We start from the raw sequence: 22,594 nt of genomic DNA on the forward strand, positions 1-22,594 counted from the left end.
TGTTGAGCCGAGGTGCGTACATTTCAGGCAGCTGTCGCGCATGCGCAGATGACAACATGTGCGCAAATGGCAAGAGGAAACAAATCAAGTATTGGGCAACCAGGTGAAGACATCCCCTCCGTCTCTCTGGTGTGTTGAACATGGTAAGAAAGTGACTTGAAACCAGCAGGGGCAGGGAAACAACCTCACTGTGTTTCAAGCATCAAATGTGCCCTCAGCCTCACTCCTGGTCCAAATCGGCCTGGTTGCCATGGCGTCCCTGACCAACTGCCACTCTTAACTGTCACCAAGCAGGCTGCCTGCAACATTCCAGAAGGGCTCCTCCTCCTGCAATAGTTAATTTCTTCTTTTTTTTAACCCATTCTGCTTGCCATTTGTGGCAGCTTTATTTATTCATTTAAAAAGCTGGATTACGTTTTCCCCTGGCCCATTGATTCCATAGACGCTAAATAAATATTTCTTAGGCATGCCTATACTCGCATACCCGTTTGCAACATTTTCACATGCGCTTCACCTGCTTAGGGATGTGGCAACATGGCAAGGGCTGTGAGTTTCATGAGGAAAGAAATCTGGGGAGCTGAGTGGCAGTTCTAAACAAAAAAACACCTTAGGAGATGCAACATTTAGCGTGGACGTTGGTGACACCTACAGGTTCCCTGTTCTTTATTTCTTTTATTCCTTGAAGAATCTGAAACTATTGGAAAGCAGTGTGTGAGAGAGAAAGAGAAAGAGAGAGAGAGAGGGATGTCCATCAGGAAGAAAGTGGTTCTGTTGTTGTTCTGATTTGTGGCCTTTTGCCCCTCAGGCTGCGCCCTGCGCGCCTTTTCCTCACGCGTAGGTGAGCCGAACGAGGACAACCGTCGCCTTGGCCATGTGAGCGGGGGAAACGCGCGCACACACAAAACTGGTCATTCCAGCAGAGCCACGCTCGCTCGCCATCTCTCCCCAAGAGGTCCCCACCTCCCGGGGAGTTTCATCCTCGGGTTTCTGCAGCTCCTCCCGGTTCCTTAAACCGGGACGGTCTCCTTGCCACACCGCCTGCTGTTCCCTTTCCATTTCTCTCCGCGCGCGCTCTGATCTTGGAGCCGCCGAGGCTGCTGCTGCTGCTGCTGGGACCCGGCGGCCTCGAGTCTCCGGAGACGGTGGTGGGTGGGGAAGTCGCTGGCAGGTGCTTCAGGTCCTTGCTGGGCTGCGCGCCATGAACGAAGATGGCGTGGACAACCCGGCTTTCGAGCCTTCCAGCCCGGAGGGCGCCGAGCACAAGCGGGCGGCGCTCTCCCCAGGCCGCCTCGGCCATCCGGCGTTGGGCGCGTCCTGCAGTTTGGACCCGGACGAGCACCTCTGCGGCATCGGCAGGTTCGCGCCCGCCGCGCTGCAGGTCTGCAACAACCCCAAGGGCTACTTGCTCTTCTACAGTCTCCTCTCCATCTTCCAAGGTGAGGAGAAAAGAAGGCAGAGGGGTTTTCTCTCCCCCCCCACTCTCAGGAGACGGAGATTTCCCCCCGCAAGGCTTCCAAGGCGTGCGTGGTCAAGTGCGCCCTTGTTGCGCATGGGTTGCGGTGGTGTGGAGGAAGGCAGAAGGGAAAAAAAGTGCAAGTAGAGGGTTAGTGGGGGGGAGAGGATTCAGATCAAACGCCTGGGATAGCTCAGCTGGTAGTGAATGAAACTCTATATCTCAGGGTTCGAGCCCCATGGTCTCTTCCAACTGTACAATTCGATGGTTTGATGAAACTATGTTCCTCTTCCACCTGCACCCTGGCCACCTCCCCAAACGTAGGAGCCAACTCCTTGGGGGACCCAAACCCCTCGAATATTTATTGATGGGCATTGCCATTCAAATGGTATGTGTGCACCATGTCTTGTGATCTCTGATGTGGGGTGGGGTTTACCTGCCCTCCATATTTAAGTTGGCACCCCTGCCCCCAAATCACGGGTGTCCTTCAAGGTTGTTCATTGAAGGGATCTCTCGTATTTCACTGTGGGCAAGATTTTGGCAATGCACGTGATTGGACTAAAATTCACTAGATGACTTTTGGGGTCCCTTCCAACTCGATCATTCTATAATTATATGCACATCACTGGTTCAGGGTTTTGGGGCACCAGAAGCTGAATCCGGCCACTGGTCCTTCTAGCAGACTTAGTGTGACCTACACCAGGAGTGGCCAACCTAGATTTGTAGAGTTGGAAGAGACGCTGAGGATCATCTAACCCCAACCTCTTCAATGCAGGAATATGCAGCTGTCCCACATTGGAACTGAACCTTCAACTTTGGCTTTATTGCCACCACACTCTAATCAACTGAACAACCCAGATGTTGCTGGATTCTCAGCTCCTACCAACCCTGACATCACAGACTATTTATTTTATTATTTTCATTTATTTCATTGCATTTATACCTTACCTTTTTTTCTGCAAGGAGCCAGAGGTGGCAAACGGGGTTCTCCCTCCCATCTCATTTAATCAGCAAAACAGCACTGTGGGGTAGGTTAGGCGGAGAGGCAGCGAGCGGCTCAAGTGAGGTATGTGGCTGAGTGAAGATTTCATCTCGCAGCCTGTGGTCTGACACTCTAACCAATACTCCACACTGGCTTTTGCTAGGGATGATGAGAGGTGTGGTCCAACCATATCTGGTGGGCAGTGGGTTAGCCCCCAGCCCCAGCCTACACTAACTAACGTTTCAGAGTGAGTTCTTTCTTTCCATATGTGGAGATTGAAACTGGGATCTTTTGTCTTCTCCCACTAAGCTAAGTTGGCTCCAATTTGTCCCTGCTGCAGCAGCAATGTGAGTGAGCAAACTCAGCCACATGCTCTCTGCCATGCTATTCAGAGGAAGGGGGCAGGTGAGGGGTGGCTGCAACTGCTCCTTGTGGCTGTGGTCTCTGCTTGCTCACCCCCCCAGTGGTGGAGCTCTCTGTTACCCTCATCCTGGATAGCTCGGTTGGTTAGAGCAAGGTGCTGAAAATGGGATGGCTATATATTCCTGCATTGCAGAGGGTTGGACTTGATGAACCTCAGAGTCCCTTCCAAACTCTACAATTCTATGACTGTGTGAAATGTATGGATGGACAACGTGTGCATTATCTTTATGTATTTCTTTCATTTCTGTCCCACCTTTCCTCCAATGAACTCATGGCACTGTACATCGTTCTCTCCCCTCACCATTTGTCCTCACAGAACCCCTGCAAGGTAGTTTACGCCGAGAGATCATGACTGGCGAAAAATTACCCCGTTCGGTTAATGGCTAAGTGGGGATATGAACCTGGGTCTCCCAGGTCCTGGTTCAACACTCTAACCAGCAATCCATCCAGGTTATAACATCTGTGATCTGTAAAATAAAATGAGGCTGCAGTCCTATTTAAAACCAACAAAATGGGGGGGGGGGAGGCCTTTATTTGAGAATATACCTCTTTATATGAAATATACTAGAAATCTGTAGGACAAAGCTCTTCGTGAGAAGGCCATAACTTCTCCTTACCACCACCACCACCTACTTCCCTACCCACCAGAGAACCAACTATCTCTTAATCCTTTACTGACACCCTGTGGGAGGCTTGGCAGAGGGCCAATCCTTTCAACTTCCACTCGCTTGCCTCGTTTAAGTGTGAAGGAGAAAAAACAAGGCAGCTCCCACCTTGGGGCAAAGACACAAACACAACACAGTGGAAGATGCAACCCACACACTCAATCGTGGCACCAAGAAATATATTTTTTTTGGGGGGGGGAAGGGGGGACAGAAATGGAAAAGCATATTTCTAGGTGGGCAAGTTGTGTCTCAGAAGTTAACATAAAGTAAAACAACAGTATATTCTAACGGAGGTCCAGCAATGGGAGGGCAAGTGTGGGGGTGAGCTGCTTGTCCGCTGTCCCCCCTTCTGGCATCACCCATACACCCACTGGAGGGAGATTCTTCCAGAAGCAGCAGGAGTCACTCAGGTGTTGGTGCCACCATGTCTTCCCGAGGCCCATGCCAACCCTGCTGATGGTGCCAGCCTGTTACCACCCTCCTGTGCTATGTGTTAATTTGGCTAGCAGTTCAGGAAGTGCTCTGGTGTCCTTTCATAGTTGTGGAGATGAAGGTACTTTTCGCAGGCACAACTTTCCCCTGCCAAGTCCTGGAATGACCTGGTGAAAACAATGGTTCAAGGTGCAGGATTACGGTTGACTCTCTGAGCTCAGGGACACTCAAAGCTATTGGGTTCAGCAGAACCACCTCCCCAGTTTTATAGCCACAACTTTGGATTTGAATCCTCACTATGTTTACAGATATGACTGGCCATTTTTATTAGTGTTCCAAGGTGGTAGTAATGCGATATTGAGTATACACCAGCAACTGACTTGTCTCTTGCTAAGAGATCAAATTTCACAAGGACAGTTCTTACGTTACAATGGCAGCTTTGTTACACTTCCTTATGGCTCAGTCCCATATTGCTCTGGTAACATATGTATGCAGAAAATGACATGAGGTGGATTGATTGAAGATAAAGTTCCTTCCATCAGTCTGTTACACACATTTCCTATATGCAAGACATGGCAGAAACAGTGTGGGATGGAGCCATAAGGAAGTGTCACCCACACCAGAGATGATGGGACCTTGTGTTACTTGAAGTAGAAGCGAATTGGAGTCTCCCATCCTCCTCTCATATTGAGCTGAGGTTGTGCTGAGGGATGGGTTCGTTTCTTAACCCTGTCGCTCCCACCTTCTTTCCTGCTTTTAAGGGCGCTGAACCCAAGTCTTGCCTCTCTTGGTTGTGGGTGTGGATGAGCTTTGTCCCACACATTAAATTAAATGTTACGAAAGTGAACAACACATAGGCACATTTTTGTTCCTTCAGGAATCATACATAGCCAAAGACTTTCTACAAGGCATGATGTGTCACATCAGTGGGCAGAGGGCCTGAAAAACAAGTTCTGCCTATTGGCCTAAGCAGTTTTTGGAGATTGCAATTCATTTACAATTCTACATCTGTAACTTCAAAAGAGACAATTTAGAACTGGGCAGCTGCATGACCAGAATGAGTCTGACCTGAAAAGCTGCAATACTAGAGCTGCTTAACTGAGTTGTATTACAGACCAGTCTTTGGGATCTTTTGGGCTCAAAGTTAGATGGTTATATTCATATATCTTAAAAAATCATTTAAAAGTAATATAATTAATTAGGAGCTCAATTGGACTTTTGAGAAAACTTCCATGTTATTGGACTGACATTGCAGTACAATGGTACCTCGGGTTACAAACTTAATTCGTTCCCAAGGTCCGTTCTTAACCCGAAACCATTCTTAACATGAGGTGCTCTTTCACTAATGGGCCCTCCTGCTGCTGCCATGCTGCTGGCACGCGATTTCTGTTCTCATCCTGGGGCAAAGTTCGCAACTACTTCCGGGTTAGCGGAGTTTGTAACCCGAAGCGTTTGTATCCCGAGGTACCACTGTACTGCATTCCAGAACAGATGGCATGAAAGCAAGTTGGTCTTATGGGGCTTTGGAGGGAATAAAACTTGCTAATTTTTAAGATTATTAATTATTCTTTAGTGGGAACCCTGATTATACAAAATAATAGAATAGTTGCCCATGAAGAGCTAATTGCACAAGTAATTTGTTTAACAAATGAATAATGCAATTTGAGAATTCTTGCTTGCAAGCTTTGAAGTCATAGTCTAAACTTCCTTTTAATCCACCAAGGTGTTGGACAGTTCAGAGCAGCGTTTTTGAAGACAGCTCTGTGTACATACCATACATTTAAATATTAAAGAATCTCGGGAGCTATAGTTTACCCGTCACAGAGCTATAGGTCCCAGGACTCTTTAAGAAATCACAGCTCCCAATATTGTTTTCTTGGTGTGTGTTTGTGATGTGCTTTAAGTATATGGCGTGTACGCAACTCTTAAAGTGACAGGACAACCACAGCAAATGGCAAAATTGACAGTAGGCAGCTTTCATAGGAAATTGACTCAGACCATTGGGCTGAATAACTGTCTGCAGGGACCAGCAGCAGCGGCGATAGGCAAAGGTGTAGCGCAGAGGAGGGAAGAGGTGGTGGTACCGGCATGTGCCGCTTCGAAAATGCATTGGTGGCAACTAATATGGGTGAATGTGCCCTATTGTAATGAATAGCAGTACTTAACAAAAACAATTTCTCTTGATTCCCCCCCTGGCATTTATATACTGCTTAATCATTTGCATTTCTAAGCAGTGTCTGAAATGGTGAATCGATAAAAAACAAACATGCATACCCCAGCTCCCACTACTTCACTGTGTATATTTTGGCTCAAATCATTGTACCAATTTCACAATAATAAAATACTTTGGGGGAACAATACTGATGTATAAAGAGCAGAACGTTACACAGCCCATGTTGTTGTTGTTGTTGTTGGCATCTGTCTGTCTTGCAAGACAAGGGAGCCCATGTAGAAAGGTGCTATCATTAAAAAAAAAAAATATCGATGTATCCTTCAATTATCTGATTTTATTTCTCTTTTCTTTTAGGCATTGTGGTAAACGGACTGGTAAACGTCAGCATTTCCACCATTGAGAAGCGTTATGATTTGAACAGCTCCCTCACTGGTATAATCTCCTCCGGCTATGACATTTCCTTCTGTTTGCTTTGCCTTTTTATATCCTTCTACGGAGAAAGAGGGCACAAACCAAGATGGCTGGCCTTTGCATCTTTCTTGATAGCACTAGGAGCACTTGTTTTTTGCTTGCCACATTTTACTGCCGGACCATATATATTCGGGGATAAAGCAGAAGGTAAGTTCTTATGCTTTAAATGTTTCTTTTATTGTCATTTTGAAGTTATGGTTACTGGATATACAGTGTGTGTGTGTGTGTGTGTGTGTGTGTGTTTGTGTTTGTGTGTGTATGTCTATGTCTATGTCATCTATCATCTAAACCAGGGGTCAGCAACCTTTTCCAGCTGTGGGCCGGTCCACCGTCCCTCAGACCATGTGGTGGGGCCAGACTATTTTTTTTCCGGGGGGGGGGGAATGAACGAATTCCTATGCCCCACAAATAACTCAGAGATGCATTTTAAATAAAAGCACACATTCTACGCAGGCCCCACAAATAACCCAGAGATGCATTTTAAACAAAAGGACACATTCTACTCATGTAAAAACACGCTGATTCCTGGACCATCCGCTGGCCAGATTGAGAAGGTGATTGGGCCGCATCTAGCCCACGGGCCTTAGGTTGCCTACTCCTGATCTAAACACAAGTTGAATTTATACATTTTGTATATAGACATACCTTGGATCTCAAAAGCATTGGCTTGCGAATAAATCGGCTCCTGAATGATCGAAACTCGGAAGTGAGTGTTCCAGTTTTCAAACAATTTTCAGAAGCTGTCCCTCGGTTTTCGAACGGTTTCCCCCCTCCTCCTTATTATACCTGAGATTGACAACATTTATCTATGGGGTTTTCTTGTTTTGCTTAGTGTGCAATTTACCTTTATGTAAAAGCCAATAGATGGATTCCACCATGCTCATAAAATAAGACCAATTGAATGCTCTGTCAGTAGAGATTCAGCAGGTGCCTTCTGTTTCAACCTTTAAATGCCTGCTGATAATTTTTCTATGCTGCCTAGCTTTATGCAGGCAATTTAGATCAGTATCATAGTCAAGAACTGCGTTGTTGTTGTTGTTTTTAGGATATAGCAGTATTTGAATAGATTGATACATAAATAAATAGCATGGCACTACCATAATCAATAATGTGAACCTAGGGTGGGGCTATGCAAAGGTAGGGGTGAGGTCTGGAGATTTGGACTGCTTTCTACTCTGAGTTATTCATGATGAAGTAAACAGATTATAATTTGGCACGCGGTGGGGGTGGTGAGGGCATGACAGCAGGGTTGAGAGCACACATGACACCCACTCCACTGTTTCCTGCTGTCACACAGCAGTATTTATTAACCACAGGCTCTCCTGGCAGGGAGTCTGCATCCCAGGACTTTGTAACCAGAGACAGGCCTGAGAGACTGAATGCGCACCTTTGTCTAACTCCAGTGAACTCTATCTGCTCCTATTACTTAGAGTTCCCTTGAATTGTCTACCTGCCTGGTTTTGTCTTAGTGGCTTTCTCCCTTCTTTTTCTTGTTTCTCTTAAATTTCTCTCTCTCTCTCTCTATGGCCTGTTGGCTTTTGTAATTCCTTTCATCAAACCCACTTTTAAAACTAAAAGCAGTTTGCAGCCCAGCCTAGGGAGAGCTGCTGGAAGGGAAAAATGCCAGAAATGGGTCCAGATTTGTTTTTTAAGTGTGTTGCCTGCAATGTTTGAACTTGCTGAATTATTTTTTTAATTAGAATTTTGATAACCTTTTATGTATTTCTGATTCTTCAGGGTGTATGTAATGTATGCATTGCCACCTAAATATCTAGCATGGTGGTCCTTTAAGAGAGCACTTTTCTTTCCTTTTTAACCTTTAAGAGAAACAGCTATGACCCAGAAGACCAGCTCAGAGAGGTAATGCCTGGGTGAAGAAGTTAAATACCTAGTCTGTGAGGGCTTCCAAGCCTCATCAAAAATAGAAATGGTATTCTGCCATTAGCTGACTTGTAGTGAGTTTCTACATGAAGAGCAGAAGACAACACAAAGCAGGGATGGCCCACCCGTTGCCTCAAGTGGCAGATCCATCCACTGGTGGTGGATCCACTTGCTCTCTGCCCACCCACCCACCCGAATGCCACCACTGCCACCCACCTCCTTTTACTCGCCAGGCCACCTCAGGTGGTGTGAATGCGTGCGGCAGCATTCTCAATTTTGCCTAAGGCGGCAAAGCATCCTGGGCTAGCCCTGACACAAAAGGTGTCTCAGTTAATTCTTAATGTTATGTTTTAAGATGCCCCCAGTGTTATAACATATAAATGGCATAATTATACTATTGCATTGTATTACACTGGCACCTCGGGTTAAGTACTTAATTCGTTCCGGAGGTCCGTTCTTAACCTGAAACTGTTCTTAACCTGAAGCACCACTTTAGCTAATGGGGCCTCCCGCTGCCACCACGCTGCTGGAGCACGATTTCTGTTCTCATCCTGAAGCAAAGTTCTTAACCCGAGGTAATATTTCTGGGTTAGCGGAGTCTGTAACCAGAAGCGTATGTAACCTGAAGCGTATATAACCTGAGGTACCACTGTATTAGCACCACCATTTTAACCAAGGTTATGGAGCCTCTCTATCCCATAACAGAGGGAAAAAAGGGAACCCAAACGGTTGGAAAAGGCCATTTCAATCTAAGCATCTCACTTATTGCAGTTTAGAGACCATTACGTTTTCGGCTGCCTACCAGCAAACCAAAGCTGTTGATGTAAATGAAAGTTAACCTCCCACAGTTGCAATGAAATATTGTTTGTGAAAGAAGTGGTCTCCATAAGGGTGTTTCCCGCTGCTCCTCTTTATCTCCCCTTTATTTTCTTGTTGGTTCTTTTTACAAGTGGATTGTCGTGAAATTCTGTAATCTTCTTATTTTGTGAGAATCTGGCAGAAGCAAACATAATCCCATTACTCTTTATCATAAGTGGAGTTAATGAGTGCTGGGAAAGGTTGCCTAGTAGGGAAGGCTCCAACGTCTTTGAATAGGTGCCTGACAGAGAGCATTGCAAACACAGCTCTGCAGTCAACCGGCTGCTTGGAAGGAGGCCACGTTGAGTTTCAGAACAGGTTACCCCACTGAGAGGCTCGTTGGCTGAAGAGTGCGGGGAAAAATACTTGAACTGAACTAAAAGAAATTATAAATACTACATCTAATGGCTGGCAGTCAAGATTCTGGTCTGTAGGCTGTGTACACACCATACCTTTAAATCATATTCAAAACACACTCTTTCCCTCAAAGAGTTACGCTAAGTGCAGTTTACTCCTCGCAGAGTTGCAATTCCCAACAACCCTTAACAAACCACAGTGCCCACAATTCTTCAAGGGAAAGAATGTGCTTCAAATGTGCTTTAAAGGTGTAGTGTGTGCACAGTGTAAGTTTGTTATAGCTCCTTAGCTAGTGCTAGGCAGTTGGAATGGTAGATATCAATAGGGTTTCATACATTTCAGTCACTGAGGAAAACCTGCCGCCCCAAACAAATTAAGTGCAGTAGAACGGGGCTTTACTAGACTTTCAGATGGGGAAGAGTCAAATTAATATGTCTATTTGAGGCACCATCTTTTAGCCCAGTGGTCAAGCACGTTTCATCTTCGTTCATATGGGATGACACAGACTCACCTTCTCCCATTATACATTCAAATTGGCAAGGTTTTTAGGACGATAAATTGCCACATAATTGAGGTTAGCAGAGCCGGGTTAGAGTTCAGGCACTCTTCATGACAACCTCACTAAGGACCTAAGGAGAGCTCTGCTGGATCGGACTAAGGCTGATCTCGTCCAGCATTCTGTTCTCATCATGGCCCTGTTCTCATCATGGCCAAGCAGATGCCAACCAGAAGCCTGCAAGCAGGACCTGAGCACAAGAGTGAACGCCACAGGTGGGATTCTCAGTCACTCAGAGGCAGATGACTCTGCTCTATCAACTAAATATCTAGCAGCAGAGGTAGGCCACAGCCATTGTGGTCAGCAGCCACTGATAGCCTTATCCTCCATGAATTTGTCTGTTCCTTTTTAAAAGCCTTCCAAGTTGGTGCCCATCACTACCTTTTGTGGAGAGTGCTGTTGTGCTCATAACCCTTTTGTGGACTTCCCCTAGGCAACTTTGTCCAGATTCTGAATCTTTCAGCATCCAACTTCATTGGACGGCTGTGACTCCTAGTATCATGAGAGATGGAGAAAAGCTTGACACTTTCTCCATACCATGCAAAATCATATGCATCATCATTTTCCCACTTAGATTTTCTCCAAACTAACCCCCCTCCCCCAAAAGAACAGTGTAACCTTTCCTCATAGGGGACTTTCTCTTGCACCTTGTTTCAGCACCATCGTATACTTCTTGAGATGCAGTGGCTGGAACTATGCACAGTATTCCAAGTGTGGTTGCACTCTAGATTTGTGTTATGTCATTACAATTTTGGCAGTTTTATTTTCAATCTTTATCCTCATGATCCTTAGGATGAAATTCACCCTTTTCACAGCTGCTGCACACTGGGTCAACATCTTCAAGCTGTCCGCTGTGACCCCAAGGTCTTTTCCCAGTTCAGACCCAATAAACATACATGAGAAATTAGGATTTTTTATTATTTTATTTTTACCCCAGTGTGCATCTCTTGCTTACATTGAATTGCGCTTGCCATTTTACTTCCCATTCAGTTTAGAGGGATCCTTTTGGAGTTCCTTACAACCCCATGTGGTTTTAGCCACCCTATTTTATTTTATTTTTGTATCATCAACAAACTTGACTGCCAAAGCCGCATCCCTCTAAAGCTGTATAACAAAATGAATTGTTAATCAAAGCGGACATTATGGATTCAGTACTGAACCAGGTTTGTTTTTCTCATCTCCCTCCCCTTTGCTTAACTTATCCATCTTGATGAAGAGTTTTGGTGAACTCAAAAGTTTGCCCGCTATTCTGTGACAATTTGATTGATCATAATAAGGCACTTGGGATTTTTTCAAAATAAAAATGATAGTTTAACCTTTAACAATGCAAGTTCACACAGCCCACCCTTTTCTCCACATGGCTTATTTGGTGGGTTTCTTTCCCAGAAAAGTTAGTTACGGTAGTTAGTTAGTTAGTTACCGTAGTTATTTGGCGGCGGGGACATGCATACGATTGGAAATACTGTTTTGCATCTTTGACACAGGCTGGTCTGCTTTAGATTTACAATGCGAGCTGTGTCCCCCCGCCTTTCCACTCTGGAACCCTTAAAATATGAGGCCTTTCTTTCTATCTCTTATTTGCTATGATGATAGGCATCCATTCTTAGCAATGTAAACACTTCAGTGACTCACAAAATCGCCCCTTTTTTCCCTTGGCGGCCAAAAAAGATCAGAAAAAAGACCCTGGACAATATAGCAGTGAACTGTAAGGGAGATGCAGAAATCTAAATAGAGACCATTATTTGTGGTGTAACACCCCTTTTTGCTTGTACTTATTTTTGATTCAGATTTGTCATGGCCAATGGCTAGTACAATAAAGTTATTTGGATTGGAATAAACATAATGAATGATACCAGCAGTTTGTGACTTCATTTGAAAAAAAAAATGTCTAAAGCAATTATGTATTCTCCCTCTCTCTTGTTAAAAATCCTGCATTTCTTCAGGTGAACACTGTTTTGATAGAAGATGATCATCATACTTCAGATTTATTAAATGGGAGCTCCCTCTAGTGGCATTTATTATTATACCTCCTTCTGCTAGTGAACGCGAATGGCAAACACCACCAAGACTGTAGTCAAAATGGGCCATTATGAAACAAGAGGGAAGCAGCAGCAGGCTTGAGGGATTCGGAAAGAATGCAGAGAAAAAGAACTTTATAAGTTCCCCTCCCTCAAAAAAACAGCAGCAGCTCAATAAAAACTGAGCAAGATCAATAGCCATAGAATGACATGACAAAATGGGATGCCCTGCTTAGAGGGAATAGCTGGACTGAAAAATACTATTTTAGATAAGAGGATACACAGCAAAATTTTGTTGCAGATTCCACTTGCTATGCTACTAATGTGCACCCATAATAATTCTTAGAAAAACTTAGGAACATTGGAAGCTTCCTTATGCAGAGTGCTGGTCCGGCTAGTTCAGTATTGTCCACAATGACTGGCAATGGCTCTCCGTGATTCTGAGCAGGAAAACTGAAACCTGGGACTTTCTGCATGCAAAGCAGATGTCCTACCAATGAGCTATGACCCTTCTCCAAGGAAGAACTTTGTTCCATCTGAAAGCTTGCCTTCCATATCTCCATATACATTGGGTCAATAAAAATGTAGTCTTACCTGCACTGGTTATGTGGTATGAATATCCAAGCTATATCAATACAGTACTTTTTCAATTGAGCAAAGTTAAAATATCCCCACAAGAAAAGTCAGTGATCTTCACGGAGCAGTGCTGACATTATGCACAGTGAATATTTTGCAGCTCTGTAAAAGGTATTTCATACATGTATGTCGTGCTATTTATGATGATGGGTAAAAATGCACTATATAATTGTATATAATAATAACAACAGCAACATCTATCCGTATAGCACTTTTGTGTGTGTGAGAAGGTGTTCAAAGTACATAAGATATTATTATTTTAGTAATCCTTACCCACCACTCTGCAATGGTGATATTATCTCTAATGGCGATATTATATAAATTGCAGGTGGGCGAAGCAGAGAAGTTGGAAGGTAGCTTCATTTTAACATTTAACTTTTCGTTGTTGTGATTCATTCTCACTCGCTTCCAGTGTCACCCTCTGTTCCAGGGCTATCCAACACGATGGTCTCCAGATGTTGCTGGCCTTCAACTCCCATCAGCCCCAGCCAGCATAGCCCATCATCAGGGTTGATGGGAGTTGTAGTCCTCACATGGGCTACCCAAGATTATTTTTTTTGAACAACCATTGAATGTTGTTATCCTGAACAGCCTGCATCTTCTCCCCACATCAGCTTAAAAGCTGCTTTGTTACTTCTTCTCAGGGGCTGGGCAGAGGAGGAATGGTGGAGACTGGCTCCCTGTCCTGACCCTTCCAGGGAGGGGGAAGAGGAAGAGACAATATAGATTTACAACAGGGGTTGGAGGGAGGTAGCAGCTCAGAGGCAGATGAGGGGGGAAGCTGGTAAATCATGGGAGAGCTGGAACAACACTCAGCTGATACGTTGTCATTAGAAAGCATTCCAGACCCTCTATCTCCCAGAACCCAGCGAGCCTTAACAGTAGGAGAGCAAAGAGCTCAAAGACAGAGGGCATGAAGCAGCACCCATAGAAGAGACGATGAGAATGACGAATGAGGAAGTGGGAGAGAAGGGGGGGGGGTGTCGAGATTCACTTGGGACAACGCTGTTATCTGAGAGGCTGGGTTCTATAGCCTCTCTCTGTAAAGACTGAAATAAAAAAAGATGGTAAGAAACTTTCCCTTGTCTTTATACATTCCTGGGCAACCAGCCGTGAGCCACTGACAGCACCCTGACATTTCTTCAGCATTGAGCACCAATTGTTGGGCTCAGTGGTACCGTGGACAACCAAAGAACTATGATAAGTCCTCTAAAAGCAAATAAATTTTACTGATGTAATAAACTTTCACTTCCAGATACCTGTCCAGTAAACCTGGCTGCAATTAAGAATGCCACATGCAAGCCTGGCTTAAAAAAGACTGAACTCTCCAACTACTTTTACGTTTTCCTGCTGGGACAGCTGATAATGGGAGCAGGTGGGACTCCTCTTTACACGCTGGGAACAGCTTTCATTGACGACAGTGTCCCTAAGCACAAGTCTTCAGTCTACATAGGTAAGCTTAGCTGAAATTTATTTCAGGAAATGTCCATTTATATTGATTATCCATCCATATTTGGAAGAATGTCCATAGTACCTCTTGTGCCTTCTGTTTGTTTACTTACAATTGTATACATGCCTACAAGAGACGTAAGCCCTGCTGAGTCCAATGGGAGTCCAGTGTGTGCAGAACTGCAAGAGGTTGAACATAAGCTAAAAAAACAAAATGTCATAGTGGTTAGAAAGCTGGACTAGGACCTGGATTCAAATCCCCACTTGGCCATGAAGCTCATTTTACCTATGGGACCGCCTCTCCCGGTATGCCGCACGGAGAGCCTCAAGGTCCATAAATAGCAACACCCTAGTGGTCCTGGGCCCTAAGGAAGTTAGATTAGCTTCAACCAGAGCCAGGGCCTTTTCAACACTGGCTCCTGCCTGGTGGAACGGTCTGCCTCATGAGACCAGGGCCCTGCAGGATCTGATTTCTTTCCGCAGGGCCTGTAAGACAGAGTTTATCCGCCTGGCCTTTGGCTTGGAGCCAGTTTGATTCCCTCCCCCTCTTTCTTTTTCCTTTTTCCTTTCTCCTCCTATGATGAGGCTGCATTTTAATATTTTAATGTTTCAATATTTAAATGTTGTATTTTAATCTTGTTTTTAAGTTTTTGTTAGCCCCCTGAGCCCGGCCTTGGCTGGGGAGGGCGGGGTATAAATAAAAATTATTATTATTATTATTATTATTATTATTATTATTATTATTATTATTATTTAGATGCCCTTTTGTGAGGATAAAATGGGGAGGAGGGAGAACCAGGTATACCACCTTGAGCTCCTTGGAGGAAAGATGGCGTGTAAATGTCATAATGGATAAAAATAAATAAGTTGAATATATGTGGGGTTCGCCCCTGGGATCAGCTCCAGCTTCCTGCATATTTACTCTGCATGCTTTCAGTGGGCTTCTGTGGAATCTAAATGCATTTGGAATCTAGGCTAAATGCATTTGGGATCCTTGCAATGCAAACTATTATCTTATATTTCTACTCTGCAGGAATTGGTTATGCCATGTCATTGATGGGTCCAGCTATCGGTTATGTATTAGGAGGACAGCTGCTTAACATTTATGTTGATTTCAATCGTCACCCAAGGCAAGGAGTTTTCTTCTTCTTTCATTTTACTTCCATAGTGTTACCCTAGAACTCCATTACCCCCCAACAACAAGAATGTTACTAAACTTTGCATGTTAGCCTTATGTGAAACAGATAAAAAATATACCCACTGGATGTGGAACTGGGCTTGGGGGAACTTGCGTTAGGATGTCAGAACAACCACAGAGTTAAGAGGCATTTTCTTTAGTTAACTTACTGTTTATTTGCTTTTGATCAATGAAGTAGAAAAATAAAACTTAGTTAGTGAACCAGAACTATAAAAGACAGTAATTTCCACAGCTGGTAAGGCAGCAGTACCATTGTTTATATAATTGTTATTGCGTTGGATCATAAAGGGCTCAGTATGTGATGAATAAGCCAGAGGTGTATAATTTATCTTGCAGAATAGCCTGGCAGAATGTACTGGAAAGTGACTCAGCTAATCATGTCTGTATTAAAACTGTGTTTGCTAAATTACTATCTTTCTAGACATGACATCACTCCAGAAGATCCACGTTGGGTTGGAGCTTGGTGGGTAGCGTTTGTTGCATGCAGTTTCTCTACGTGCCTTTTGGTAGCACCGTTTTCATATTTCCCAAAGCAATTGCCAGGTAAATACATTTTCTGAAGCAGGAGAGAAGTGCCATCCTGAGTGGTTAGGGCCTCGAATATCTAGTTGGAAGCTCTAAGGTTCTAGTATGAAAAGGGCTTGGAATATATACCCTGCCTTGGCCTAAACATGGCTTCAGTGTTCCTGTTTTATGGTGACCTAGATTTTGTGAGATGCTTGAGAATCATTTGCGTTAGTTGTTTTAGCCCTCGTAGTAATCAATGGAGAGATCACAGTTATGTCTGTCCACTTGCACATGACAAATTCCACTAGTGCAACGGGTTTTTCCTTCTGCCTTCCAATGCCTTGCCCCCTCAAATCTGCTCCAGAATATTCCCTTATCCTCCAGAGTAGATGTGGCAGTCCTTTGTTGGCTGAAGGTGGAGAGGAGGACAAAGAAGTCCCATTGTGCTTGCTCATGCTATGTTGCTTTCCCCTAGGCTTATCTGACAAGTAATATTACTGAAGTATTGAAAGCAGCATGCACACGCACTCACATATGAAAGCAGGGATTCTAACAGAATCATGAAGCCACCATTTTTCATTTTTTGATAGAGACAGGTATAAATCTGAGACTTCTATGTCGTTTACCTGCACTGCTCTACTTTAATCATCCTTTGGGGATTTGGATTCATTCATATATTTGTATGTGTGTGTAAAACAAACAAGAACGGCCACAATTTAGCATTTTTAGTTACTGGTATCTAGAATGCCCAATATTTAGAAATCACTTGGATGTCTTATAATTTAAAAAACCCATAATTATGAGAAAAACATAACTCTTCCTTGCACATTGGCTAAGGAGGTGTGGAGGCCAGGTGCAGATGAACTATAAAACTGAATCTGTTTTAGGGATTAGATTTTACCTTTAGACAGGTAAAAAGGTATAAAGGAAGAAACTTTTCTCAAACACCTGGGCTATAATGATTTTGGCCAGGTGGACCCCAAGACCTTGTTTGCAGAAAACTGTCATCTTACTCTAACTTATCTCAGAAAATGGCCACAAGCTTATGTCTCTCAGACAAAATACCGAGTCCCCTCGTGAATCCCTGCAGTTGTGCTGACAGGGTAAGACTTTGAGGCAGAAGTCCAGGACCCCTCTTAGCAGAATGTGGCGGTGGTTCCCCAATGCAGCATGGGACCGGCTTTTCCTATTTTGATCCAAGGTTGTAATCCTTTACCCAGTTTCCTGGCTAGGCCACTGGGGAAGTTCCCTCTGACGCATAAAGAGATTTTCTTTTTTCTTTTTTCAAGCATGGGTCGAATCCTCATCCTCAAACTTGGGTGAAGTGATGCATCACCCAGTTCTGATGCAGGAGCAAATTCAGGGTAGAAGGGCTTGGTGGAAGTCTCTGTCCATAAGCCAAGCTTGGGGTAGATGGGCCATAGAGCTTCCAGCAGTGGCCTTAGGACAGCCACCTCCTTAGATTGGCATCTTGGGGAGGCCATAACCTTGGAACGACCCTGCAGCAGTTTCAGCCCTCCCGCAGGAGGCTGAAATGGGTATACAGCCAATGCCTGAGCCAATGATCCACCTACACCTGTAATCAATAAAGTTGTGGCCATTTTCAGCCCAATTAGTTGTCTGCCCGAGCCTGTTCTGCCACAGGTTATCTTGCTGTTGGCAGGCGGGGGTGGGGGTGGGGGTGCCTCTGTGACTTGGCCCACAAGAGATTTTCTTCTTTTAAAAAGCAGAGGTGTCTTTTAAATGTCCTGGCTGTGCTTTTTAAATAGACAAACCAGACCGCATATAAGCCAATCCCTATCAGCCACAGTTGTCAGGATGGAAGGCTTGTGTGAGTCAATTAGAGATGTTGAAAAAGAAATTAAATGTGCTGAGTTTTTCACACCAGAGATGGATAAGAGTGTCGGACTCCTTGTAATTGTTTATACTTAACAGCACATGTTCAACAGCGTGGGGGACAAGGGAAACAGACTCCAGTTCACAAAGGAATCACATACACACATGCGCCCATCTAAACAAATTGGCTGACTCCAAATGGTCCCAGATATGGAGCTTTGTGAAGTTAATTTGTCAAACATTAAAAACAGCAGCTTATTTCCTTGTGATTTGTGTTCTCTAGTGCCAGGTACAGCTGTTAATCATGCCTTTCTGTTACTATCTATCTATCTATCTATCTATCTATCTATCTATCTATCTATCTATCATCTATCTATCTATATGCTTGATGAGCTTTCTCCTCCACCGCCTCAGGTACGCACAAAATACGAGCCGAAAAGATTTCTGAAGCACATCATGGTGGAGCTGACGTTCAGTCTGAATATGGTGGGAGGAGTCTCAGAGACTTTCTGCTGACACTCTGGGTAATTATAAGCAAGGAATCTAGAACAGTTTCCTAAGATTCATGTCATTGCCTATCTGTGTGCTTGAAGTGCTAATAACACTTCCATAGACAACATGACTCTGTTGTCATGTTTCATTTCTGGTTGGGTGCTAGGTATGATTGGCTGCCTGATCACGTTATTTAATTCATAACTTTTGGTAAATGGGACAAAGTAAAAAACAGAATTATAACCCCAAAGCAAAGGACAAATGCTTTAACTAGGAATAATACAGTTTATCAACACATACTTTTTTTTTAAAGCAACACCCACAAGTAAATCTGCTTGTCAATGCACAGTCACTGTTTAGACTTACCCATCCATTCCTAATAATAGTTTTGTGACAAAAATCCCTATCAATTCCAATATTTGCATTATCAAACTTGTTAATTGCAAAAATATAAGAAAATGTCAGAAGTCACGAAATAATTCCTCCCCTTTTTTTCCTAGTTGCTTCTGAGGAACCCAGTGCTGATGTGTCTTGTATTTGCCGCCTCAATGGAAGCCTGTGTTGCCACTGGCTTTGCAACTTTCTTGCCCAAATTTATAGAAAACCAGTTTGGATATACATCTAGCTATTCAGCCACCTTAGGGGGTAATGTATTTCTCTTATCTATTTTACAGAATCTGCTCTTAACCTGTTTACTGCTTGAATTTAATAACAAGAGCAGAGTAAAACTAGATTAGTAATACAAAGTCTGCAGTTCTAAACAGGTTTACTGGGGAATATGGTCCACTGAACCCTGTGAGGCTTATTTCTGTGCAAATATGTTTTCCTAGTGCATGGCTAAGAACATACCCTCCAAGTGTCCCTATTTTCTAGGAACAGTCCTGCAGTTACAGAAGCCATCCCGGTTTCTGATTTGACCCCAAAAGGTCCTGCTTTTCCTGCATAGGATGTCCCTATTTTCATTGGAGAAATGTTGGAGGGGGATGTAAGAATTAGCTAGGAACTGAGCTGATGTCTCCTGGCCTGCACACTGATCCCTTTGAGAGGAATCAGGCAAACTAGCCCCAATGACTGTTTATACCTCTATGTCAGAGACAGTATTTCTGAATGTTGATTGCTGGGAATCACTATTGGGAAGAATGCTTACAGGATCCCCTGGGCATGGCCACCTGGAAAACAAGATGCTAGAATTTGGCAGCCTTTGGCCTGATCAGGGAAGAATGTTCTTATATTCTTAAGCAGTATGAAACTCCTGTTGGTTAGATCTTTATTTAATTGCTTCTACATTACCCCTGGGTATGTCAGATAGTGGTCTTGACTAGGTGGTTATTTCAGATATTTCTAAACTGAGGAAAAAATGTCCTCTTCAGATTTGCTTCCCCACACAGAAACAGTGAATTGGAAAGGGGGCATACCATCTTTTTGTGCTGGTGTGGGAAAGTTTTTCTGAACCATAGGGTGGTAACAAATTGGTAGTCGCAGCAACTTTTAAGAAGTCATCTTTTTCCTACTTTCCATGTGTGTGATCACAATTCTGTCCCGTGCCCCAAATGTGAGGAGACATTTCCAGAATATGTTTGTGTGGCTCTTAGGATGAGGCTGTACCATAAAGAGGCTTTACTGGAGACACAGCTTGAGTTGGCATGTTTTTAAAAAAGGGAGCCTTCTTAGCGTAACATGTAGTTTGGCACTGAAAGAGCATGCTTGCCAGAAGAGAAAGTGCAGTTGAGATCAACGATATATAACCTTTGGCTCTTTGTGTGTGGCATTAGATTCATGAATAACAGTGCAGTTAGGTTCACTGGCCCTGTGATGTGCAGCAAAAGTTGACTGGCAAGCCACATGGGTACAAAATCAAAACAATTTGAAGCATGTGGTAAGATGGATTTTGGAGTTGCAGGCTAGGGTGGTGCAGTGGTTAGAGTGCTGAACCTAAGAGAGACACAGGCTCAAATCCCCACTCAACTTGGAAACTCATTTGGTGACCTTCTGCCTCTCAGTTGAATCTACCTGTGACAATATGGGGAAGGGGGAAGATTGTGCACACTACCTTGAGTTCCTTGAAGGAAAAGGTGGGATATAAATAGTATAATAATAAGTAAACTGATTTAACTGTTGTTTAGATATTATTTAACATTCAATATATTCTTAAGCCCTTTTTGTGTGTGATAGTCATGTAGGTCTTTCATGGGTAGAAAGGGAAACGGGGCCTAGCCTTGCCTCAACATGATGCACTTCACGAGTCCTGCATCCTTGATATTGGTATCTGTGCGCCATGTTGGGGTAGGATTAGCATTATAACCTACTTTTGCTTCTGTCTGTGAAAGTTTTATGTGCATGTACCATTTCTATATGTTCACTGTTTTATATTTTCTGGAACTATTGATGACTGCTATTATTAACAATAAATGTTAATTCAATCTCTGTTGCCACCTTGTTTCCCCGCAGGACTTGTGTTGGTCCCAGGAGCAGCAATAGGTCAAATCATAAGTGGTATCTTAGTTTCCAAGCTCAAACTAAATTGCAAAAGCATACTCAAGTTCATCGTCCTTACTTGTTCAGTGGCGCTTGGATTCAATATGGTCTTTTTAATTGCTATATGTGGGAATACGCCATTTGCGGGTGTCTCAGAAGATTATAACGGGTAAGTATTTGTTCAAAAGAATAACAATGAGATGGGCCTGACTGTGTGTACTTCTATGAGTGTATACTACTGATGACGATTCTCAGAGGATGACCTCCAAACCATCTTAAATATATTCACAGAAGCTTACAAAAAGTTTGGCCTATCGCTCAACATCCAAACAACCAAAGTGCTGCACCAACAAGTACAAAATAACCCCTCTGCAGCGTCACAAATCCAACTCAATGGTGTAATGTTAGAAAATGTCCATCACTTCTAATTGGGCAGTTATCTTTACATAAGGACCAACATTGATGCCGAAATCCAGCATTGCCTGAGCTCTGTGAGTGCGGCTTTCTTCCGATTGAAGTGCAGAGTGTTTGAGGACCAGGACATTTGAAGGGAAACCAAAATGCTTGTTTACAAAGCTATTGTACTACCAACCTAACTGTGAAACTACCAACCTATGCTTGTGAAACATAGACCACTTATAAATGCCTTCTCCAGCTCCTTTAAAGATTCCGTCAATGGTGTCTATGAAAAATTTTACACATCACTTGGGAAGACAGGCGAACTAATACCAGTGTACTGGAAGAAGCAAAGATTGCCAGTGTTGAAGCAATGATTCTTCAAAATCAACTTTGTTGGACTGGACATATTGTGTGGGTGCCTGATTATCATCTTCCAAAGCAACTACTCTATTCTGAACTTAAAAATGCAAAGCGTAATGCTGGTGGTCAACAAAAGAGGTTTAAAGACTGTCTCAAGGCAAATCTAAAAAAAATGTAGTATGAACACCAACAATTGGGAAACACTTGCCTGCAAGCGCTCCAGTTGGAGAACAGCCTTTACCAAAGGTGTCATGGGCTTTGTAGACACTTGAACTCAGGACGCAAGGGAGAAACATGCTAAGAGGAAGGGCACACTTGGCAAATCCACACTGTGATCAATTCCCTCCCGGAAACCTATGTCCCCACTGTGGAAGGACGTGTGGGATACAGAATTGGCCTTCACAGTCACTTACGGATTCATTGTTAAAACCGTGTTTATGGAAGACAATCTTACTCGGCTATGAGTGATCGCCAAAGAAGAAGAAGACTGCTATGAGAACAAAAATCCAATGCAGCTAGTTCTTGAGGGTTAGGTGTTCTGAGCCTAATTATGCGTGTATCACTGGATAGCTAATCGGGGCTGTCACAACACACAGTGGGATTCATGAGCAGTTCATTAGTCCTGTCACATTTGACGGAGCTTATCATCTATTAGTCAGTACATATTGGGGGCTTACCCAATATAGCAACACAAAGGCAGCTTTTTGTTCATGTTCTCTAGATTGGAGCAATGGATTTTGATATGATTCTGGCTTCTAGACTGAAGATTGTGATAACTATTAACTATTGACAAATATCTCCTTTTGGGACAAGGAATACTAGAAAGTGGTGGTAGTCTTACTCCAAATGTGATGGGATGAAATGGACTTTCTGGACCATTTCAGTCAACACCATGGTCTAGCATTGAAATAGCCTTGGTTCTGATGGATGACTTTTGTTAGAAGAGAGGTGGAAGGAACGTGACTCTACTGAT

At 43.6% G+C, this 22,594-nt stretch overlaps 1 protein-coding gene across 1 annotated transcript in view; it reads left to right on the plus strand.

The window, feature by feature from the left end:
- Positions 1–858: 858 nt before the first annotated feature.
- SLCO4C1 (solute carrier organic anion transporter family member 4C1) overlaps positions 859–22,594 on the plus strand; it is a 31,773-nt gene continuing 10,037 nt past the window's right edge. The window contains exons 1-8 of the mRNA XM_081930851.1: positions 859–1,436; positions 6,483–6,746; positions 14,161–14,358; positions 15,388–15,484; positions 15,974–16,095; positions 18,310–18,419; positions 18,888–19,032; positions 20,836–21,031. Of these exons, the coding sequence (XP_081786977.1) occupies positions 1,199–1,436; positions 6,483–6,746; positions 14,161–14,358; positions 15,388–15,484; positions 15,974–16,095; positions 18,310–18,419; positions 18,888–19,032; positions 20,836–21,031 (1,370 nt within the window). The 5' untranslated portion in view covers positions 859–1,198. The remainder of the gene's footprint in view (positions 1,437–6,482; positions 6,747–14,160; positions 14,359–15,387; positions 15,485–15,973; positions 16,096–18,309; positions 18,420–18,887; positions 19,033–20,835; positions 21,032–22,594) is intronic.

This window comes from Podarcis melisellensis, assembly GCF_964234715.1.
Source record: "Podarcis melisellensis genome assembly, chromosome: 11".
Classification (NCBI taxonomy): Eukaryota; Metazoa; Chordata; class Lepidosauria; order Squamata; family Lacertidae; genus Podarcis; species Podarcis melisellensis.